Here is a 20,604-nt window from a genome sequence, read left to right as displayed (position 1 = left end):
TACAACAAAAATGACTACAAAATTTTGTTTATTTCTGGAAATTTTATGACATTTTATCCATTTAGGAATCTCCTTATTATTATTATTATTTATGGTCTCATTATTATTTTCATAATTACAATAAAAGTTTTTTTTAATTTAAGGAATTATAAAACTGAAGGTGGGTGTAACTTATAATTCTAATACACTGACTATTGTTCTTGCAAAGCACATGTCAAAAAATAACTACTAGGCGTTTCAAATAGTGCTCAAAATTTAATTACACTTTCTTTCAGTGCAACAAAATATACTTACTCTAACAATCCACCCATACGAGGTTATTTTGTCGGCTCAGTGTAATGTTATAAAAAATGTGCGTTGAAGAATCATCAACTAACTTGATCAGCACTCGATTCGAACAGCACCACTCTCTGACTTAATGAACTTGGGCTTCCTTATGACCTGTTCCAAGCACTGAATAACGTCTCCAATCTGGAAATCACACCAATTATTGATTACTACTCCACACTCAGTTCCCTTTTTCACAGAATCCACATCCTGTTTCTCCCGCTTAAGCGATGTACAAAGTCCTTCAAACACAACTTCCCCACTCCTAAGAAGCCTCAGGGTTGCTGATCTTGTCACAGAACCATCGATAACACGACAACCCGCTATCTTAACATCAGGCCCCTTGGACTTGCTCCCTTTGATTTCAAAGATATTCAGCACTTCTGCTTGCCCAGCAACATGGGTTTCAGAAGTCCCAGGGGCCCTCTCTATTATCAAATTGCCTATGTCTTCCAAGAGGTGGTAAATTACACGGTGCAGAACTATCTATATAACCAAACCAAATGGATGTTAAAAGGAAGTCAGAGTTTCATCTCACAGAATCTTAAGCATAACCACAATGTAGTTAAATATGAGCATAAGCTTTAAAAAGTTAATACCTTGATACCGGCACGAGCTGCTTCCTGACTAAGAGCAGTAGGTGGACTTTTTACATTGAATCCAACTATGCAAGCACCACAAGCTTGTGCTAAGTCTAGATCAGATTGAGAAATAGGCCCAGCGCCAACATGGACAACATTTACGAAAACCTAGCAATATATAATGTGTTAGCAACAAATAGGAAATGTTAGTACAACGCAAAATTAAAAGTTCATAACAACTTATAGTACGTGAGTGTCACAAAGCTGGCTCACATGTATGCCACACCCGGTAATAATTAAAAGCAAACAATTCTCAGTTGTCCAAGATATATAGTGAATGTGATGAACAGGAACTGACTAGTGATTGCATTTTTTTTTTCAATACTGATCACTCAAGCAAATACCTTTCCACATGTCATTTTCATCAGGCCACCATATAAACCTTTATTAAATGGATTACTCAAAAGCATTCATAACTGTTATATCAAGTAATCAAACATTTCTTTTAAATAAAAGCATTTCACTTGAAACCTTAATCAGTTAGATGCATGCACTTTGGACAAAGCATAAACTGACTAACTCACATTACCTTCTAATAAATTTAAGTTGTTAGAGTTTAGGAAAAAGAAAACAACAAGAAGGTACCAATCACTTGATAAAAAGGCTCTGATACCAAAAGGGTAAAAGGTGAAACTTTTACATCTCTAACACAAACTGTTTTCCTTGCCTGTGATCAAGCATGCATGTGTATGCAAAAAGAAAAGTTTACTATAACTATAATCTTCACAAACCTGAGCACTATTTAAAGTTTTCAATGCATCAGTGACGGCTTGAACAGTTCCCTGAACATCTGCTTTTACTATTACTGGCATTTCAACCCACTGCGGAACCTCCTTGGAATCATCTGAAGTAGTTGGCTTGTCCTGTATCATCTTATTCCTAAGCCTGTTCTCCTCATATTTCCTTTGCCTACCAGAACTAAGCATTCTAGCTCGCTCCTCAGAATGAACAACAATAACATCATCACCAGCCATTGGCAGCCCTCGAAGCCCTTCAATCTCAACAGGCATAGCAGGTGTTGCTCGTCGAGTTAACTTCCCTGCCATATCTTTAATAGCCCTTATTCTTCCCCATTGTGAGCCTACAACCACATGCTGACCACAAACTAGAGTCCCTGCCTTCACTATAGTAGTTACCAATGGACCCCGTCCTTTGTCGAGTCTTGCTTCCACCACATATGCTTGAGCAGGCCCATCAATTCGTGCTTTAAGATCCATCATATCAGCCTGAAGTAGTAAAGCTTCTTCTAGGTTATCCAGTCCAATTTTTTCAGTTGCTGAAACCTCGACAACCTGAACATCCCCACCCATCTCCTCCAGAAGCAAGCCCTCTGAAGCAAGCTGCATTTTAACTTTTTCAGAATTTGCACCTGGTTTATCACATTTGTTAATTGCAACTACAATTGGTACATTAGCTGCTTTTGCATGGGACATGGCTTCAAGTGTTTGAGGCATCACACCATCATCTGCAGCAACAACCAGCACCACTATATCTGTAACTGCTGCACCTCTTGCCCGCATTGCACTAAATGCAGCATGACCAGGAGTATCAAGAAATGTGATTGATGCTCCTGACGGCATGACCACCACAAAAGCACCTATATGTTGAGTTATGCCACCAGCCTCCTTGGCTGCCACTGAAGTTTGACGCAAGGCATCAAGAAGAGAAGTTTTGCCATGATCAACATGGCCCATCACTGTTACAACTGCAGGACGTGGTAAAATTTCTGCACCTTCAGCTGAATGTAGCCTCTTAACATTGATGCCAGCCTCCTGCACCAGCAATAAACTAATTCAGTGGAAAAAAAAATAGCAACAAAGAGAAACAAATGTTCATCATGTGGCAAATTTAGAGGGGAAAAAGGAGGGTGGAGGGTGAAGCTTTTGAGGTAATGACTCAGAATGAATGCAAACAAATAAAAACTTGTAAGAATACCTTATATAATACTTCAACAATGGTTTTAAATAAAATATTTATCCAAACCTACCTACTCATACTTTAGGCCTAGTCTTCTCAGTTACTTTTCTTCCCCTAATCTTTCTATGCATAGAGCATACTATCAACGAGACAGCCAAATACCAACTAATTTCAGGAAAAACATCTCATCAAGCTCCATAGATCCATCAAAACTTCACAATAAGTCTTGTAGGTTTTATTTCAAAATTCAAAACACTAAAAAATTCTGAAAGCTAGCTTCAAATCTCATATACTTGAAGTGAAGAATAAGTAAAACAAGAGCTATTTTTAATTTCTTCATAACAACCTTCCATTTACAAATGACAAGAACAAACAAACAAGTATTGGGATCAAACGAAGGTAGTAGGTACAAGTTCCTAATATTCACTGGTTTAATGTCATTTGTGACAAAGAGGGGGAAAATACCATTGTCACAAGTTCAGCGATATCCATGCTGAGAAGCTCAAACTCTGATTGAACCTTTTCGCCAACATTAGTGAGGATATCCTGCAAAGAAGATACTGATCTTCCAGTGCGCTTTGCCAGTTCAACAAGGGTCATGCCTTCAAATATTTCTATTGTTTTATCAGGATTACATTTGGTAGCTGGGACATTACGACGGGCATAAGGAGCTCCAGCAGGTAGCTGGTTTCTACCACCTCTTTTCACATATATCCTCTTTGCGGTCTGCAAACCTAATGGTCCATCACTTCTCGCCCAGACTTGTGAACTAGCATGGAAGCACCTACAAATGTAATCAAAACACCTTATCTCTATGCCATTTCTTTTTCACTTAAGCAACTTTTACAAAAAAGTTGAGTACTATTCAAATCCACTATGCATGGGCCATACTTTGTTATCATCCTTATATCACCTAAGCTGTAATGCTATCAATGGTTCATTTTGAAACTTGAAAATTGAATACTATTTTACCGTATTCCACATTCTTTAGTCTCCCTGCCAAAACCAGCCACTCCCAGAGATGATAGGTTGATGAAATCTGCATAATGTAGTTAAAAGAACTTGAGTAGCTAAGTATGTAATGTATAATAAGAGCACAAAATACAATATTAAAAGCACAAAGCATGTCTATTACCCGGCACACATCTTGCTGATGCACAAACAGATTGCACAGTAAAGATGGATGCAAAATTTGATCCTGCCACATGTCTAAATGGTGTTGTCGACAAAGCTCTAGTAAAATTCATATATATTCTCTGCATTCAGATAACATAAAGAACATTATCAGCAACTGAATGAGCTACGACATAATACTTTTTACGGGAAAAGTTCAATCACCTACAAACTGGATAATTATCATATTTGATACAAATTTGCAATGAAAAGAACATATGCCATATGCATATAAAAGTCAACTCACCTTCTTTCCAAGCTCGCGCCACGCCATTCATAAGCATGTAGCTGCAAAATTAGACTTAATGCAAATTATTAATAAAAAATAGACAGGGAAGGTGACAGAAGTAGTCAGAAGCTCATCAATGATGGATTTATGTATATGTCAGCAATAACGGCAAAAATTACAACACTATTTCAGATTGTATGTGTTTAAGACATCATTTGGCCTCTCAAGTTCCAGCCCACAAAGGTGTTAGTTATGATGAGGATCATAGAATACCAAATAATAATAATAATAATACAAAAGGGGGTTCAAGGAAACCACGGTTACTACTATACTTTCTAAATTGACAATCACCGCTGACATAGATAAGTCAAATTGCATTTAGTCAATTTCAATGATAAAAAAAAACCTTCTGGTCTCAATGTTGTAATATAACATATTCTACAACCATCTCAGTCATCAGACAACATGACACTACTAGAAGAACACATTGCAAGTCAATATGGTAATCTGTTGTAACTTATAAGGGGCAAACTCACTCTTCCTGAAGAAACTGGAGCTTGGGGTAAGAGCTCAACAGCTCTACAAAAACCCAAAACTAAGGGTAGCAAGCAAGTGGATGACCAGATTGATTTTGAGTTGAATTAATCGTAGTATTGATCCATTAAGAAAATTATTTTAAAAAAAAAAACTACCCTTTACATGTTTAATGGATAGATTCACGGATACCTAATCACGAATCAAAATTCTAACGAAAAGATACCCAATCCGCCCATTACCTATCTATCATATTATTTTTCAGCTTTTGTTTTTCCTACAGCTTGTAATCTAATAATAGAGAAAGTTGATTGAAATAGAATGCAATATGTAGGTAAAAAAATAGTGGGCAGGAGTGGAATGAATGCATAGAGTGCAGGAGTATGGTGAAACTAGTACTTTGATCAGAAATAGTCAGTTATTGATAAGGTGAATAGAGCAGACCAAAACCTGTAATAGACGCGATTCCGGTGATTTACAAAACCATAAGGGCGTGAGGAACGACAACGGCCTTTACCACCGCCATAGGCTTATCATAGTCACTCTTCTTTCCTTACAAAACCACTAATGATATTTATGGGCTTCTCTTGTAAGGAAGTCACACAGGCCCAACCCAACTACCTCCTCCCCACAAGGAAGCCCCGTATATATTGTCTCTTTTTTCTTCTTCTTCTTTTTTTTTTTTATCTAAACACATGTATCATCCAAGAGATTAATTCACGATGATTCATATATTTAGACTTTAATATTTCTTTTGTTTTGTATTGATCAGTTTAGATTCATTTAATCAAAAAAAATTTCACCAAAAAATTAAAAATAATCAAAAGCTTTCATTGATTTAACTTTGCCATAAATTTAATCAAAAACATAATTAAATTAAAAATTTAAATAGTGGAAATTATATTAATAAAAACTTACATTGATTTTAAAATATTCAATTACATTTAATATTAATACTCCAAGCCATGAAGCAAATGGTTGATCAGACCCTTGTGTAGCTCAATGGATTGATTATATACGTGGGTGTTTCTCATCTTCATGTGACAAGACGATTGGAACATTTGCTTGATGCTCGAAACGTGATGGAGTGTTTTGTGAACTTTCTGATATGATTCAATTAAACTTTATTAATTCGAATTAATTTTACCCTAAACTTGAATCAATTTAATCTTTGGACATCCTTAATTTCTCTACTAGAGAAAGACATGTAACTAGGAAAAGTTAGAGAAAATATTTGTAATTAAAGATTGTCCATCGATGTATAGATGGCACAACACTGGATACTTATAAAATATAATCTCACGTCTTATAAAATCTTTCAAATTTAATTAATTTTCTACTATTTTTTTTTTACTTATAAAATTTTAAAATTATTTCACATCCTAATTCCATGATAAGCTCCACAAATATTTGGGTAGAAATAATATATAAAGATTTTAAGCAAAAAAACTAGTGATTTTTTTTACTTAATTTTTTAAAAAAAGTAACTTAATTAGCTCGAGAAAATCACACACAATGCAACTAGCTTTTTTTAGTGAAAGGATTTTGAAATGGGCATGAGAAGAAATTTGATAAAATGACATAATTATTGTCGGTATTATTCTACAATTGAAATTTAAGTTACCGCAAGAAAACATCTCAATTTCACGGATAAAAAAAATTGTCAATTTCAATTGAAAAACAACTCAACTATACTATTCTGTGTAAATTTTGTAGTATTAATTAATTTATCAGCTCCCATTTCCAAAGACAATGCAAGGAATTTGGACTTAATCGTACGTGTCCATGATTTGTGATGAATACTTGGTTGGCAAAAAATTATAAGCTCATTATAATTGAACCATCGCTGTAAAGGAGTACTGTGTCAGTGAACACAGTAGCTGTGATAGGTATTGTCCATTTTGGTAGCTTCCCACACCCAATTATTTTCTTAGCATCCAGAAAGAAAAGTGATTGTAAAGTTGGCTAATTTCAGTTTATGACGTAACATGTTCTGTTACTCTATTTATTTCCTTCCCGCAACACAAAATTTCTCCTCATTGTTATGTAATTGCCGTGGATGACGGGTTATCGTAGATTATGACACTATAGTGGATAGTGTCGTCTTTATTTTCTGCTGCATAAATAAATAATAAGATATCATGGTCTATACCCGCAATGAAACGTGAAAGTCAAGAAGTAATTTAATTATAGAAGAACCTTTTACTTTTAGTTCGTGATTATTTTTTCTTCAGATTCAAATTTTCCTTGATTATATAACATGTTGGAAGGCAGAATTTGTGGTTGCGGATATGATAATGATGCTCGTGGAAAAGTGATTCTTGCCAAATACATTTTAGAACAGAGACAAGAAAGTTCAGAGTCAGGCTTGGTTCATGATAGTTAAGATGTATCAACATAGCAGAATTAACCCTCAATCGTTTGCTACTCAGAAAACAACATTTAATATTTTAATACTACTATGAAAGTTGAAAAGTACTATATCATCGTCAACAAACTCGAGGGAAGATTCAAGGTTAGGAATAAGATTATAAGATGTACCATCAGATGCACATATACTTCAAAATTGGTGATATATCCTTACGGTACTCATACCGGAAAACTGCTGCACAATATACATATTTGTATAACTGATTCCGTACCAGAATTCAGATGTTTTATGTTCTAACCTCATATATATATATATTCTTTGGATAGAAATTAAATTAATTATTATGATTACTACAACTATAATATTTTTTTATAATTTAAATTTGGCTATGATAATGCTTTTCAGCAAATTTATAGAGTAATAATTGATAATAATATATGCATGAAGCTGATTGCATATATTTAATTGAATTTACTATAGAATAGAAACAGATTTAACCGTGACTCTGTGAGCCAAAACATTATAGAAGTTAGTAACATAAAGTGACTTTAATTTCTGTCAAGAGGGATGACCCTCCTTGATCTGCACACGTGTGAGGAATGAGACAGAACGGGAAGACCCCATTGAGTGGAGAGAACAATAGCAGGATATATGTTTTCCATGTTCATCATTTGGTTGACAACCTCATTGTATAGTCTTACAATTCTGCTTGACAACACCACAACTCCTAAGGAAAGTTTCCTAGAACGTGACAACCTAAGGCCACGCAATCTTCCATTCAAAGACTTCACCCAACAGCTTCTTCCATCCCTCATCATCTTTTGACTCGAACTTGGTAGCTTCTCATAGCCACATCTAATGCGTTTGGTAGCCAAATATTGCCAACCCATCTTCAGCATTGTGCCCTAATTAATCAACAGAAACAGATAAGAGATATCAGTGTGTGGAGAATATAAGAGTGAGCCTAAAGCTCCTTCAATTCGAACATACACAGAGAGTGATGGTGATGGCGGTTTGAACTAGCTACATTAGATACCTTATATAACCCATGAATGTGCCTTCATATTCAACACACTTATTCTTCCTTGTGGCAGATAGAGACAATGTTGCCTTATTTTAAAACTTTTTAACACATGGCTACAAAAATGTTGCCACTTCAGAGGTCTGTTAAGCTGTTCAGTTAAATATATGTAGCTAGTAATCCAAATTAGTTGGTGGTTGGAGGAATATTTGGTGCATGTGCAATGATTGATGTGCTCATTAAAAATATATAAGCTAAAGCTAATCATTTGCTTAACTGTGGAATGTATGTGGCTGTGATATTTAGTTGCTAACAGATAGTTAATCATTTCTAACATTGTTTAATGATTTTTTCACAAAATCAAGCCTATTAACTGTTCCTCTAATATGTCCTTTTATAGCATAAGAATATATAATAGTATGTACTACGTGTTTAGTCCAAGTTTCAAATCTTGTTCTTTGACTAACTTAACAAGCCTTTTATTTCTTAATTATACATTTTACAAAAATTTAGAAGGGTTAAGCTAGCTGTAGCCTGGCACCATATTGTGAACGTGGCTATTATGTTATAGACATGCAAGCAACATATTTTTAACACCTTTGAACACATTTTCTGTTATTAATTAAAATTTATTAAAAATAATATTTTTTTTTCTTCTTAATGAGAATCATATCACTCATAATTACCTTTTTAATAAATTTTAACAGATAATGAAGAGTATGTTAAAAAAATTATATTAGAGAATATATTTATAGTATTCCTTTTTTTTAGATGGACCTTACCTTAATTTGGTCTATAGCATGCTTCAAGTCAATATATGTGACTGAGGCTACGAGTAACCAGTGTGAATGCCCAGCATGACAGAAGTATATATTATTGTGTCTTAAAAATTATATCGGTGATTAAATTGATTCAAACATTGAAATAAACCGATAAATAATAATTAAAAATATAAAATAATATTAAAAAAATTAATACCGTAACTTTATAATACTAAAATAAAAAATAAAAAATAAAAAACTATTTTATAAGTTCTTAACATTCAAAATATGCATAAAAATCCATATTGAATATATCATAATACTGGCACACGTTTTAACAAAACACGACAACATTCATTAACAATAAAACGTTTACATATCTAGAATAGAAAATATAAAATCACAAATATTTAAGATTGTTTTATTTTTCAGAAAAAAAATTCAAAATAATGTCATTTTAATTTTTTTTTTATCCATGACAAACTGACTATTACCATTTTTATTTTTTTTTACCGATTTTACCTGTTTTGACCAATTTCCTTTTTTTTTATCAGTTTTTCTCAAAATTAATTCTGTAATTTATTGAAATCAAATACTGGTTCAATTCACCAATTTTCAGTTGGACTGACTCGTGTGGATATGTTTTCAAAACACTGATATTACCATGGTTGGATCCTTGGCACAAATACCTCAGCATTAGTACTAACATGACAAATAGGCTATTGTATCTTGCATTCTCATTATTTCATCATGCATATCCTGTTATATTCTGAAAAATTCATTTCAAATATAAATTTTTATTCTCAGAATGAATTTTGCAAAATAAAATAGAGGTTTCCGATACAAGAGCAAAGGATATAAATATCCTATTCATGAATCATAACCCACAGGCCAGCAACCTAATTATCACCACCTAACTCTTTTTGAACACGCCGATTGGCCTTTCAGAATTATTTATTCCCACCAAACCCATGTGTAAAGCTACGAACAATGGCTTACAGTGTAGTATAGGCTATTTACCTGCATATTTGAAAATGTGCCAAGTCTAGCGTAAATTGGTGTGCTATATATATATATATATATATATATATGCGATGGGTGAGATCTACATCTACTAGTAAATTTATGATAAAGAGAAAATAATCATTTCATGGACATTGGGTCCCATAACAGTGACAAATAATTTTCATCTGTTTTATGATAGAAGTGTGTTTGTTATAAACTTTTTTAACCAACTTATAAAATTCTTTGATCAAAATTTAGCAATCTATATAATCTTTTTTGACAGTAGAATAATCTATATAATCTAAGGCATAGAAGTATGGGACTGCGAATGTAATTGCAATCATACAATTAATGACTAAATAACTAAATTATATATTTGATCTTTTATTTTATTTTTTATTAGTCTCTTATCTTTTAAAAAAAAAAATCAATTTCGTACATATTTTAAATTTTGGCCAATTTTATCATTCTATTAGTTTAGAATTAACATTGTTAACAATTTTAACATAACAACGCTTATAAACCACCACAAACAATACTTAATCACAAAGTGTTTTCACATGCCTTATTAATACTGTGACAATTTTGAACTGGCAAAATGATATTTAAAAACAGTAAAAATAAAAAGTCTCTTTGTGAAGAACTAGATTGTTTTCATGCTCAATTTCTCTCATTTTGTTCTATAAATCTTAAAATTGATATGGGATTACTATAGATCGATGTGCATTCTAATCAAAATATCTTAAATTTTGCAACGAACGGATGCCTACATCAAAAGGATTGAGCAAATCATGTTAAACTTGTGCTGTAAAATAAATGAAATTTTCTAACGCAAAAACTTGACCCAATTTATTTTTCTTTTCTTATTGATTCGAGTGAAACATGTTTTAATATGTTGCTTTTATGAGAGAGGTAATCTGAATCTTTCAGTCAATTATATAAAATGTGGACCCAAAACATAAATCAAAACAAAATGAATTACATAAAATTTGTAATTATGTTTGATTCTCACATATATGCTTCAACAAAGTTATTTGACTTTCGACTATATTAAATTATTAATTGAAACACATATGATAAATTCCTTGATGACTATGCCATTTTTGTAATTTTTAAAGATTCAAAATCAAGCACATTTTTTGTGAACTAAAATTTAAAATTGTGATATTTTTAGGGACTAATAATAACTTATTTAACTTTTCCATTTTTTTAATCTTAAGAAGATTCTTTTTTATGCAATCTTATGAAGATTATTGATGTGATATTTGAAAAATCTAAACATGATTACATGTTTGATTCAATTTTTTTTTTCAATCTTTTGAAAAGACTTTGAGAAAAAAATATTTCTTCTCAAAATAAAATTGCCAAAGATGTAATAAATTTTTATCACAATTCAGAAACACTACCATATAGATTCTGGAAAAGAACATCCACAATAGCTTGCAGCAGCGATATCACGCAAGTTTTTGCTACATAACGTGTTTTCTTTCTTTCTTTTTTTTTTTTTTAAAACATAAACTTGTTTTCGTTTGTGTTTGTTTTTCTTATTTGCAAATTGCAATTGCTTGCACGTCATTTCATGTTAGTCTGACAGAGGCATTTTACCCGTTTATATTTATCAAATGGCCTTGGATCAGGATTCAGGATCTATTATAGAATCTCTCAAATAAATTGCATGTTCCATTTGCTTGGCCTCTATGTTATACCCTTGGCAACTTAATGCGACAGCCGTTGACATTTCTTCACATTAATTTAAACAATAGTAGTAATTAAAACCCACCTTATAATTAACATACTACTGCTAATTAATTAGGACACATAAGAATATAAGAGCAACCCGAAAAGAATAAAGGAAAAGAAAATCCTGGGCAAATTACAAGTTACCATGACCAATGTGTGGGTGTGCTTGTTTCTTTCCTTAATTATGCAGTTTTCTTCACGAGCGCTGATTTTCTTCTTTAAGAAGAAATGTATGATTCATATCTATCGGTTTCATATATTTTATTTACTGCTATTCTCAACCTTCTTTTTTTTATATAAAACTGCTATTGCTATTGTCAACCCAGTGCTGAGTTTACGAGCTGTACAAAATAAATATTGGCAAAAAAATTTATGAATTTTTAATCCATGGATACGTCAGGCTTTAGAACGGGGAGATGGTTTTTCCAATGAGATAGACTCCAATTAACTTTTCACCAGAAGATACCACAAATTCAAAAACTTAACAAATAAAAAATTTCTACGACTAGAAGAGTCAATATTGACATGTGCAAAGTTACAAGGATTACGATACAAATACATCTATTTCTAAAATCATTTTTTACACATATCAAATAATAATTTAAGTATTTTTTAAATAGGTCTATCTAATACTTATTCTGATGATTTTTCTTTCTCCAAAAAGTAGGTCGTGTTATTATTATTCATTTATTCAATTATTCTATAATGAAATCAGGTTGTTGAAAATTTATTTGCCTGACGGAAAAGCGTAACTTTATCTGCTGATGTACCATTTAATTATGGACTGTGAGTAAATAGGAACAGAAAGAATTCGAACATTTGTTTTTGTTATCCTCCATATATTCATAAATAAAATAGTGACAGTAGCAACCACCAAACACAGAGTTGCCCGTGAGTCTTGAATTCTGAATCAACCATTGGCAACTGAAAAGTAGTGATGATAATAATGTTACTATTTAAAATTATGGCACTTAGTTCTCACCCATACTGAAAAAGAAAAGTATGTATGGACATATGGGGGTTGCATTCTGAGTTCTCACCGTTTAGTGGCAAATATGCAAGCCACAAACTTGGGAAGAAAAGTAGAAAATCAAGCAACTTTTCAATGCTTGAACTTTTTGTTCTTTGGTCCATACTAGTTAATTTCAATTTTGAACCAAGAAGCCTTACGCTTACCACAAGAATAACATACTCTAATTATTATTGATACCTCTAACGTTATACGTATAAATAATACTATCAACTATCAAATAACAAATCAATTACCTAAAGACATTACCTATTTTAAGAATGATTGTGCTGAAGCAAAGAAGGCCTCGCAATATTTCAAGGTACTTCGTATATACGAATAACAAAAATATATTGTTACATGTTATCGAATTAGCTGCAGGGAACATGGCCTTATAACTGTTAAAGATATATATGTCTTGTTTTTCTTACAGAATTTAAAAGGAAGAGAATTAAGAGACAGAGATGCCGTTCTGAGACTAACAAGAAACAAACGAATAACAATATGTGCTGTATATATATTTTCTTGTTCCATTTTCCAATTTGTCTTTGTAATAATTAAGTAAAAATAAAGAACTACAAATAGCAACTGATGAATAATGAAATAAAAAAGTGATAAATAATTAAATATCATGAGATTTTTTTCTTCTTCTTTTTCTTTTCCTGAATTGCCAAGAGTTGTGAGTGGTGGTCCTACCATAAACAAGAGGAAGAGTCTATTTTGCGGTTATGGGCACTGAGAAGGCGTGAAAACCTTCTCCTCCGGTAATAGAAGCCGCATTTGATTCTGATTCTGGAAAAAAACAACCTTCTGAGTTTCTTAGCAGATCTTAGCCTCAGCCACAGAACCTTCTTGACACGAACCAAAGACCCTTTGACTCTCTCTTTGAGGCTCTTCTTTCTACAGAACTGATAGCTTCTGAGGAACAATTGCCTCTTCTCCATCATAGTGTAACTGTGTTCAGCCTCAGGGTAGTAATGCCCAAAAGAATCACTCCTAAATAACGGATTCATGTTAAAGCTACCCTTTTGATTATTACTAATCATGGGCATGATGGCACCCACAAAAGTTGCTTCTGAAAAGTTAAAACAGATAGAGCAAAATAAGAATTCTAACATTTAAATAGCATGAGAAGAAAGAAAGAAAGGGTTTCGTATGTGACATAACATAACATAGAAAAGAAAAGAAAGAAAGGGGGTCTGAACTCTGAAGTGTAGAAATTCGACGCACCTTATTGTTGTTGCTTGCTACGCGAGCCAACCTCTGCGCCGCCGCAATAGCTCAAGACAAGTCCTTACCCTTTGATGATGTTGTAAAAGAGTTAGGCACTTTAACACGTGGATCCTTGGATAGGTTCTTGTCTTTTTATATAGACGGTCACGTGCATTTTGTGCTTTGACCACTTTTTTTATTACTACTACTTTTTACTGCACAGATACTGTGATACTTAAAGTTTTTTTTTTAGAGGGAAAGATACTTAAAGTTTGTTCTTTCCTTATTTATTTTATTTAGTTTGCTATGCTGTATGTGCTTAAGGGATTCATCGTTAAGACTTAAGACAGTCACATGGTTACATTCATTTCTCGTGCTCTCCATGGATTCCCTGGTTGGGTTAAATCAGAGCCATCCTTATCCTATGATTGTCCAATGAGGGGAATATAGTTGAATTTGGATCCTTGGACTTGCTTATATATATTGTTAAATAGTAATTAAGAAAATTCTATTGTGCATTCAATTTTTATTAAATTAAAGACGATCAAAAGGTAAAACTATCTGATTATATATTTAATAATAGTTACATTATTTTTAAACGTAACCATATATATCATCAAATTTCCCATCAAAGGAAAAAAAAAAAGCTTTGGTAATGTTGGTCACGGTCTAAAGCGTGTAACAATAAATGCAAGAAAGGCCACTAGTCTTTGCACACAAGTGACAACAGCGGTACACAGTACCTAACAGAATCCAATTAAATGACTATATAATAAAACGTTTACGATAACATGACGATCTCTACGTTACTACAGGAATAATCATAATAATAATAATAATCATTATAATTGGCTTTATGAATTGGAAATAGGAGCAATTTAAGTAGTATAAGAAATTAGACTAAGGTAATCTTGTTGTATACTTGTTCAAAGAATTCGATAAACAATTGAGTTTCCTTGCCAATCAAAGAGAGGGCGATGAGTTTTGGCAATATGATTCATGAATAGTAAAATCAGCATGATACGCAACGCGGCTGACGTAGCAATATAATAGTGTTTGTGCTTGTTCAAAGAGTTAGATTAGAAAATTTGAGTGCATTTCTCTTGGGTTCTAACAAATCAACATATAGGGGCCTAATAACGTGGATAGGTGCAACCAACTCTTTGATTTGGCATCTTTCTACGTTAACTGCAAGTTTAAACATTTGTACGTGGATCTGCAATATTAATCTGCACCTTCTTCCAATTTAGAAAACATCATTTTTCTCTGATGGTTTTGTGTTTTATTTTCTTTTTTGCGGGCCATAAGATGATTGTTTGTTTTTTAATTTAGACTTCAACAGATAATTAAGATGAAGATACCAACAAATGAGCTACGGAAAAGGTAGAATGTGTAGTATGAAAGCAACTATTTGGTACAGTACTTGTCAACACCTTAAAATTTGGTATACATCATAACAAAGTTTACTCAAATTAGAACATAGATAAAGGATTTTATGGTATATTGTTTTTAACACTTTATTTGGAAAATGAGAGAAGTAGGCACTATATAACACTACAAGAAATCCATGCTCTAGCGTCGATAAAACCCAAAAGTGAATGCTAAATAGACTTAGTGTCGACTTTGTGTCAGCCAACTATCTAACGCTACAAAACTCAAAGCTAAGCGTTGCGTCCAACTTTTTGGCCAATGTCACTTAGTGTCGGCCAAAAACAGACTTTAAGTACAAGATTTAAGTATATCTTTACTGAATTTTTTTATTGCAAAAATATCTTAATTTACTGTTTAAAACTGTCTTATCTTATTTTTCATCAAATTAATTCAAGATTTAATTTCCAAAATTAATTGGGATCTAAATTTGAAAGTGAACCTTTCTCCCTTAACCTTTCTGCATTCTTTACCTTTTTGTATTATTGTTTTCCTTGCACTTTTAAGTTCATCTTTAATTTTTGAACGTTTACACTAATTGAGGTTTGACACTAAGATCCTATGTTGATTCTCTAAAGGACCGTCACATCTAGAATGTAAGAGGTTTGACTTGTTGTAGTTTGGAATGATATCACAACATGACTCTACCTTTTTATAGAACAAGGTCACTTTTGAGGGGAAGATATCATGTAGAGCTCGCCACCATTACTAGCAGCACTGGACCTTCTTCTAAATGATTAAACCTTCATATCCAAATGACAAACACATTTTACAGTAAAAGTATCCCTGGGGCTAAAGTGCCATTGTGATAATAAATTGTTAACTGAGATACTGAGTATAGCCTGAAAGTCAGATGGGAAAAATAAATGTGTAACCAAATGCACATTCCATTGTCGTTCTCCAGGTCTAAAAGAGCTTAGACCAAAACCTTTTTCTCCATGACTACATAATCTACATAATGGAAACTTTTTTGCTTTCAATCCCAATTTCAATATGGTGGTTATAGATTATGCAAGTTGAAATATCATAACGATGCTAGTTTTTGGTTGTTGGTGCCAATTTTTCTAGGACATTATTGGACTAGAATGAACTTGGAAGAGTTTCGGAATGAACAAAGAAAAATTTAGAAGAATGCAAAAGCATTAGCATCATCTATTGTCATGATAAACAGTTGCATGTCGTAGCATGACAATAACACTTGACTTTCTATTTTGAATGTGTCCTGCCATAGTGCAACAAAAGCATATCACAACAGAAGGAGCTGATAAGCCAACAATATTGAGCCATTTTACATTTAAATTAATGTATTTGATTAGGATTTGATTCTAACCTAGGGAGGCAGTTTTGACTCTCAGAAAGAGAGAGTATTACTCGGAGGCATAGTCTTTTCAAGCTGTTACATATGAAGAAAATCAATTTTTTATGAAGATTTGAGAGAAGTTCATAGCATTTCACATAATATTTTTTTAGAAAATGAATCAATAATATAGAATGTATCAAAATGCATGAATTGGTAGCAAACTGCTATTATCATTGCTTTATAAAATTTGCAATTCTGAAATGCAAATCAAACAAGGCTTGTTACTATTATTTTTTATATTTCAACTTTACGTAAAATGACATGAGCACCATATTGGGGCTGAAGAGTAAATACTGTAACAGGAGCATGAGCATAAGCTGGAGAAAGTTCAAATGAGAAATGTTGTAAAATCGTTGACAAAGCCATCTTTGCCTCCAACAAGGAAAAGTTTTGTCCAATGCATATTCTAGGACCCCATCCAAATGGAAAAAATGAAACTCTGCCATTTGTGGCCTTCAGAACTCCTTCAGAAAATCTCTCAGGTTTGAATTCATTCACATCATCACCCCAGAGTTCGCGGTCATGGTGAACCATAGTTGTTGGTAAGGAAACTTGCACTCCAGCAGGTAATGATAGGTTTCCGAGTTTCATATCTCTGTCAACATTTCTATTAAGGCCAACTGCTGGTGGGTATAGCCTAAGAACCTCATTCAAAATCATGCTGACCTGTTACAAAAAAAGCATTTACGCCAACAGTTAGTATCAAAGCCATACTCTTTACATCAAGATAATAATAGGACACTTACAATCTTAAGGTGACTTAGCCCATCAAAATTTGGTTTTTGTTTGCCAAATACTTGTAAAACTTCCTCCCTCGCACGTGCTTGCCAATCAGGGTACCTACTTAACAACACCATGGTCCAAACAAGTAAAGCTGAAGTGGTCTCTTGCCCTGCGAAGTAGAATAGCTTGCATTCCTCGATTACATCTTCAAGACTCATTCCAACATTCTTACTGTTTCCATGTTCTTCAGTTTCCTTGTGATTTGACTCCAAAAGTATACCTAACAAGTCATTCTCGGTAGCCTCACCCGCCTTTAGTGCTTTCTCTCTGTTGCTAATCATATCTGTAAGTGAAGCTTTTATTTCTCTATCAATTTCCTTCATCCTCCTATGGTTAGCAGTAGGTAGAAATCTGCAAGTAAGCAGAATCAATTGTTTGTTTTGTCGATATAAAATATAATTTTCTTTTTAACAGAATAAATTGCATTTGAGAGTAGAGACGTTACATGTAATCTTTCTATCACAACAACTAAACGAATAGGCATTGAATACAACACAGATTCTAAATGAGAAATGTTGCTAGTTAATAGTTTTATTTCAAATTGTTTTTTTGTTATTTAAATTGCAATGGAAAGATGATTCATATTCCGATCACAATATTTGATTCTTAATTACAAATATTATTTGGTAATCAACATTTCCTGTGTAAAATACTACTATATGGTAAGGTTAGTTCACTTAAAATTCATTTAACAGGATTGATAACTTTAGTTTATTAAACACTCAAATATTCATATCTTACCTCCATCCAGGGATGTAAAGTTTCATTATAGCTTTCATTGCAAGTTCTGCTTGCTCTTTTAGAAGTTGAAATATTTTTCTTCCTTCTTCATAACTACTTCCAAATGCTGTTCGAGCAATAGCATCACTAGATAAATTTTGAAGGAAAGGCCATACGTCAATTTCACATGATCCATCAGAAGACAACATTTCCTCCCACTTGATAATTAAATCATTGCAACTTTTGTAGAATATTGGTAACATATTCTGTGGTGTAACAATGAAACAACAACAAGGATTTAAAAGTCGCCATGTCAAACTAAGCACATAAACATTCAGACTTCACATCATGTTACTTATAAACCAAACTGATTTTACTTGCGAAAGTATATGTTGCAGGCTAAACTAAGAGTAATTTTGCTATACCAAATAATTGTCTTAAGCGAATGCATTTGTGGGGAGAGAAATTTTTCCAGTGCAAACACACACTCAAAATCCAACTTCTCCGTATTTTGTAACATGTATTCAAATGTATACAAGTTCATTTAGAAGATCTAAATCTAATAACTAATAAATACTAGTAAACAATCTATGCACTAACAATGAAAAGAATTTTTACACTAACATCCAATCATACATTATTATGTGTGGTAAGTTTTTTTACTTTTACAATAACTATCTTAAATATCATATTATCATGATTTTTAATTGATTGACAATGTAAAAAAGTTTTATACTTACATGAAATTAAACTCATCTAATAATGGGAAACTAACCTTCAATTTTTCTAAATTGAATGCAGGGCTAATTATTCTTCTGTGCTTGTTCCATTTTTCTCCCTCATGGTTTAAAAGACCAGTAGCAAGTAACTTGACAAGCGGACTCGTGTCAGGCTTTGGGAAATCATGCATCTTATTAAGTACATCTTTGATTAACTCAGGCTCTGTGATGATCACCCTTGGTTTTCGCCCAAACCAAATAAAAGAATTCTTGCCTACATATCATCATTAACAAGGCTTAAATTTAAAGGTAAATAAGAGAAGGAAATTAAAACACAAATTGAAAAGAATGGGCAACTTCCTGTGTAATTGTGTATGCTATTCGAATTTGACAAGAAAAAAGTGGCTCATAAATCAAATTCGGTGTATAGCTTGCCACACCATATATCAGGGCACATCATTGATTTTGTAAAATTTCAAAGCAGCAAGGCTGTTTATAAATGTACCGCCAACGAGGCTGAAGAAAGATAAATGGGTGTTTATAAATGTAAATATTGTCCACTTTTAGTTTTAACTCTTCTAAGTATTTTTCATTTGAACTAAATGTTTTAATTTAATTTTTGAAGAGTTAAATTTCTATGCAATGTGAATAAAAAAAATTACACTTTTAATTGTTAATAAAAGTTACAAATTCTATATATGTTAATTTATAACGGTGACATGAAGTTAGAATCTATAACCTTGTGCATACTACTCAAACTTCTCACCAAGTCAACCATATAATGGATTTGAATTTATGATTAGATGACATAGCCTATTTACTCTTATTTTAAGTATGCATTTTCGGAACAAAAAGCCTGTTATCTGTGTTAGTTATATAGTATCCTTTGATGGAAAAAGAAGGAAATGAAGAGCCAAATGGATTATGACAATTACAAATAAGAATAGTGTTTTTTTTACTAGAGAAGCTCTCAAAAACACTTTGTATCCAAACAGATAATACCATAAACAATAGATTATGACAATTGCTATATGAAAAGCACAGAAGCATAGACATCATAATTGATAATACCATGTGTGTTGAGAGTGTGTTGGAGAAAGGAAAAGACACGAGGCACTATATCATGGGAGAGATTCATGGGTTTGGATGTGACTTCCTTTTGCATATTCATAATCTCCTTTAAATCCCCAACCAAAAGCCTGTAGGGATTTCCTTGAAGGCCTTGCTCTCTTAGGAGCCTCTCTAACCTCTTTGGCCTTAGCCATAACCAGTTCAGCACCCTCCATGCCAATGTTAGAGCAAGTATCAGTATGACAACTAAGCATACACATGATGCTTCTTCCATTTCTCTCTCTGGCTTGGTGAGGACAAAGAAAACAGATGAAGTTCTGTTATTTATTGAGTTAGAACCATTAGATACGTATTAAAATTGTCTAACTATTTAAAATAGATCTTTGATTTCCATTTGAAGACTCGGTTAAAGTATGTGATTTACGCAACTCTCCTCTGCCTTTTAATAAAATGTGGCTAGTATGGGTGGTTGTCGTAGCTATACAGATATCTATTAAGCATGTATTTATGAATTTTATAAATATCCGCTAATATTTATGGATATTTGTCAATATATATTTTCTAAATAAAAAATAAAGTAAAA

At 32.8% G+C, this 20,604-nt stretch overlaps 3 protein-coding genes across 3 annotated transcripts; all 3 read right to left on the bottom strand.

Moving 5' to 3' along the window:
* Window positions 1–214: 214 nt before the first annotated feature.
* On the bottom strand, window positions 215–5,391 carry LOC100781314 (translation initiation factor IF-2). The gene is made up of 8 exons (XM_003521590.5): window positions 5,272–5,391; window positions 4,306–4,346; window positions 4,021–4,141; window positions 3,858–3,924; window positions 3,351–3,669; window positions 1,700–2,740; window positions 927–1,076; window positions 215–813 (listed from the first exon to the last, which is right to left on the bottom strand). The coding sequence occupies exons 2-8, from the start codon at window positions 4,330–4,332 to the stop codon at window positions 382–384; spliced, it is 2,157 nt and encodes a 718-aa protein (XP_003521638.1). The 5' UTR covers window positions 4,333–4,346; window positions 5,272–5,391; the 3' UTR covers window positions 215–381.
* Window positions 5,392–13,222: 7,831 nt separating this feature from the next.
* On the bottom strand, window positions 13,223–14,228 carry LOC102668811 (uncharacterized). Its single transcript, XM_006577131.3, has 2 exons — window positions 13,959–14,228; window positions 13,223–13,803 (listed from the first exon to the last, which is right to left on the bottom strand). Exon 2 carries the CDS (start codon window positions 13,778–13,780, stop codon window positions 13,421–13,423), a length of 360 nt encoding a protein of 119 aa, XP_006577194.1. The 5' UTR covers window positions 13,781–13,803; window positions 13,959–14,228; the 3' UTR covers window positions 13,223–13,420.
* Window positions 14,229–16,929: 2,701 nt separating this feature from the next.
* On the bottom strand, window positions 16,930–20,340 carry LOC100780780 (cytochrome P450 72A68). The gene is made up of 5 exons (XM_041014195.1): window positions 20,022–20,340; window positions 19,007–19,224; window positions 18,253–18,497; window positions 17,475–17,862; window positions 16,930–17,394 (listed from the first exon to the last, which is right to left on the bottom strand). The coding sequence occupies exons 1-5, from the start codon at window positions 20,293–20,295 to the stop codon at window positions 16,963–16,965; spliced, it is 1,557 nt and encodes a 518-aa protein (XP_040870129.1). The 5' UTR covers window positions 20,296–20,340; the 3' UTR covers window positions 16,930–16,962.
* Window positions 20,341–20,604: the final 264 nt, after the last annotated feature.

The sequence above is a fragment of the Glycine max genome, chromosome 3 (assembly GCF_000004515.6).
Source record: "Glycine max cultivar Williams 82 chromosome 3, Glycine_max_v4.0, whole genome shotgun sequence".
Classification (NCBI taxonomy): domain Eukaryota; kingdom Viridiplantae; phylum Streptophyta; class Magnoliopsida; order Fabales; family Fabaceae; genus Glycine; species Glycine max.
Note: the sequence above shows the minus strand (reverse complement) of the source record. Positions and strands in the feature narration are given on the sequence as shown.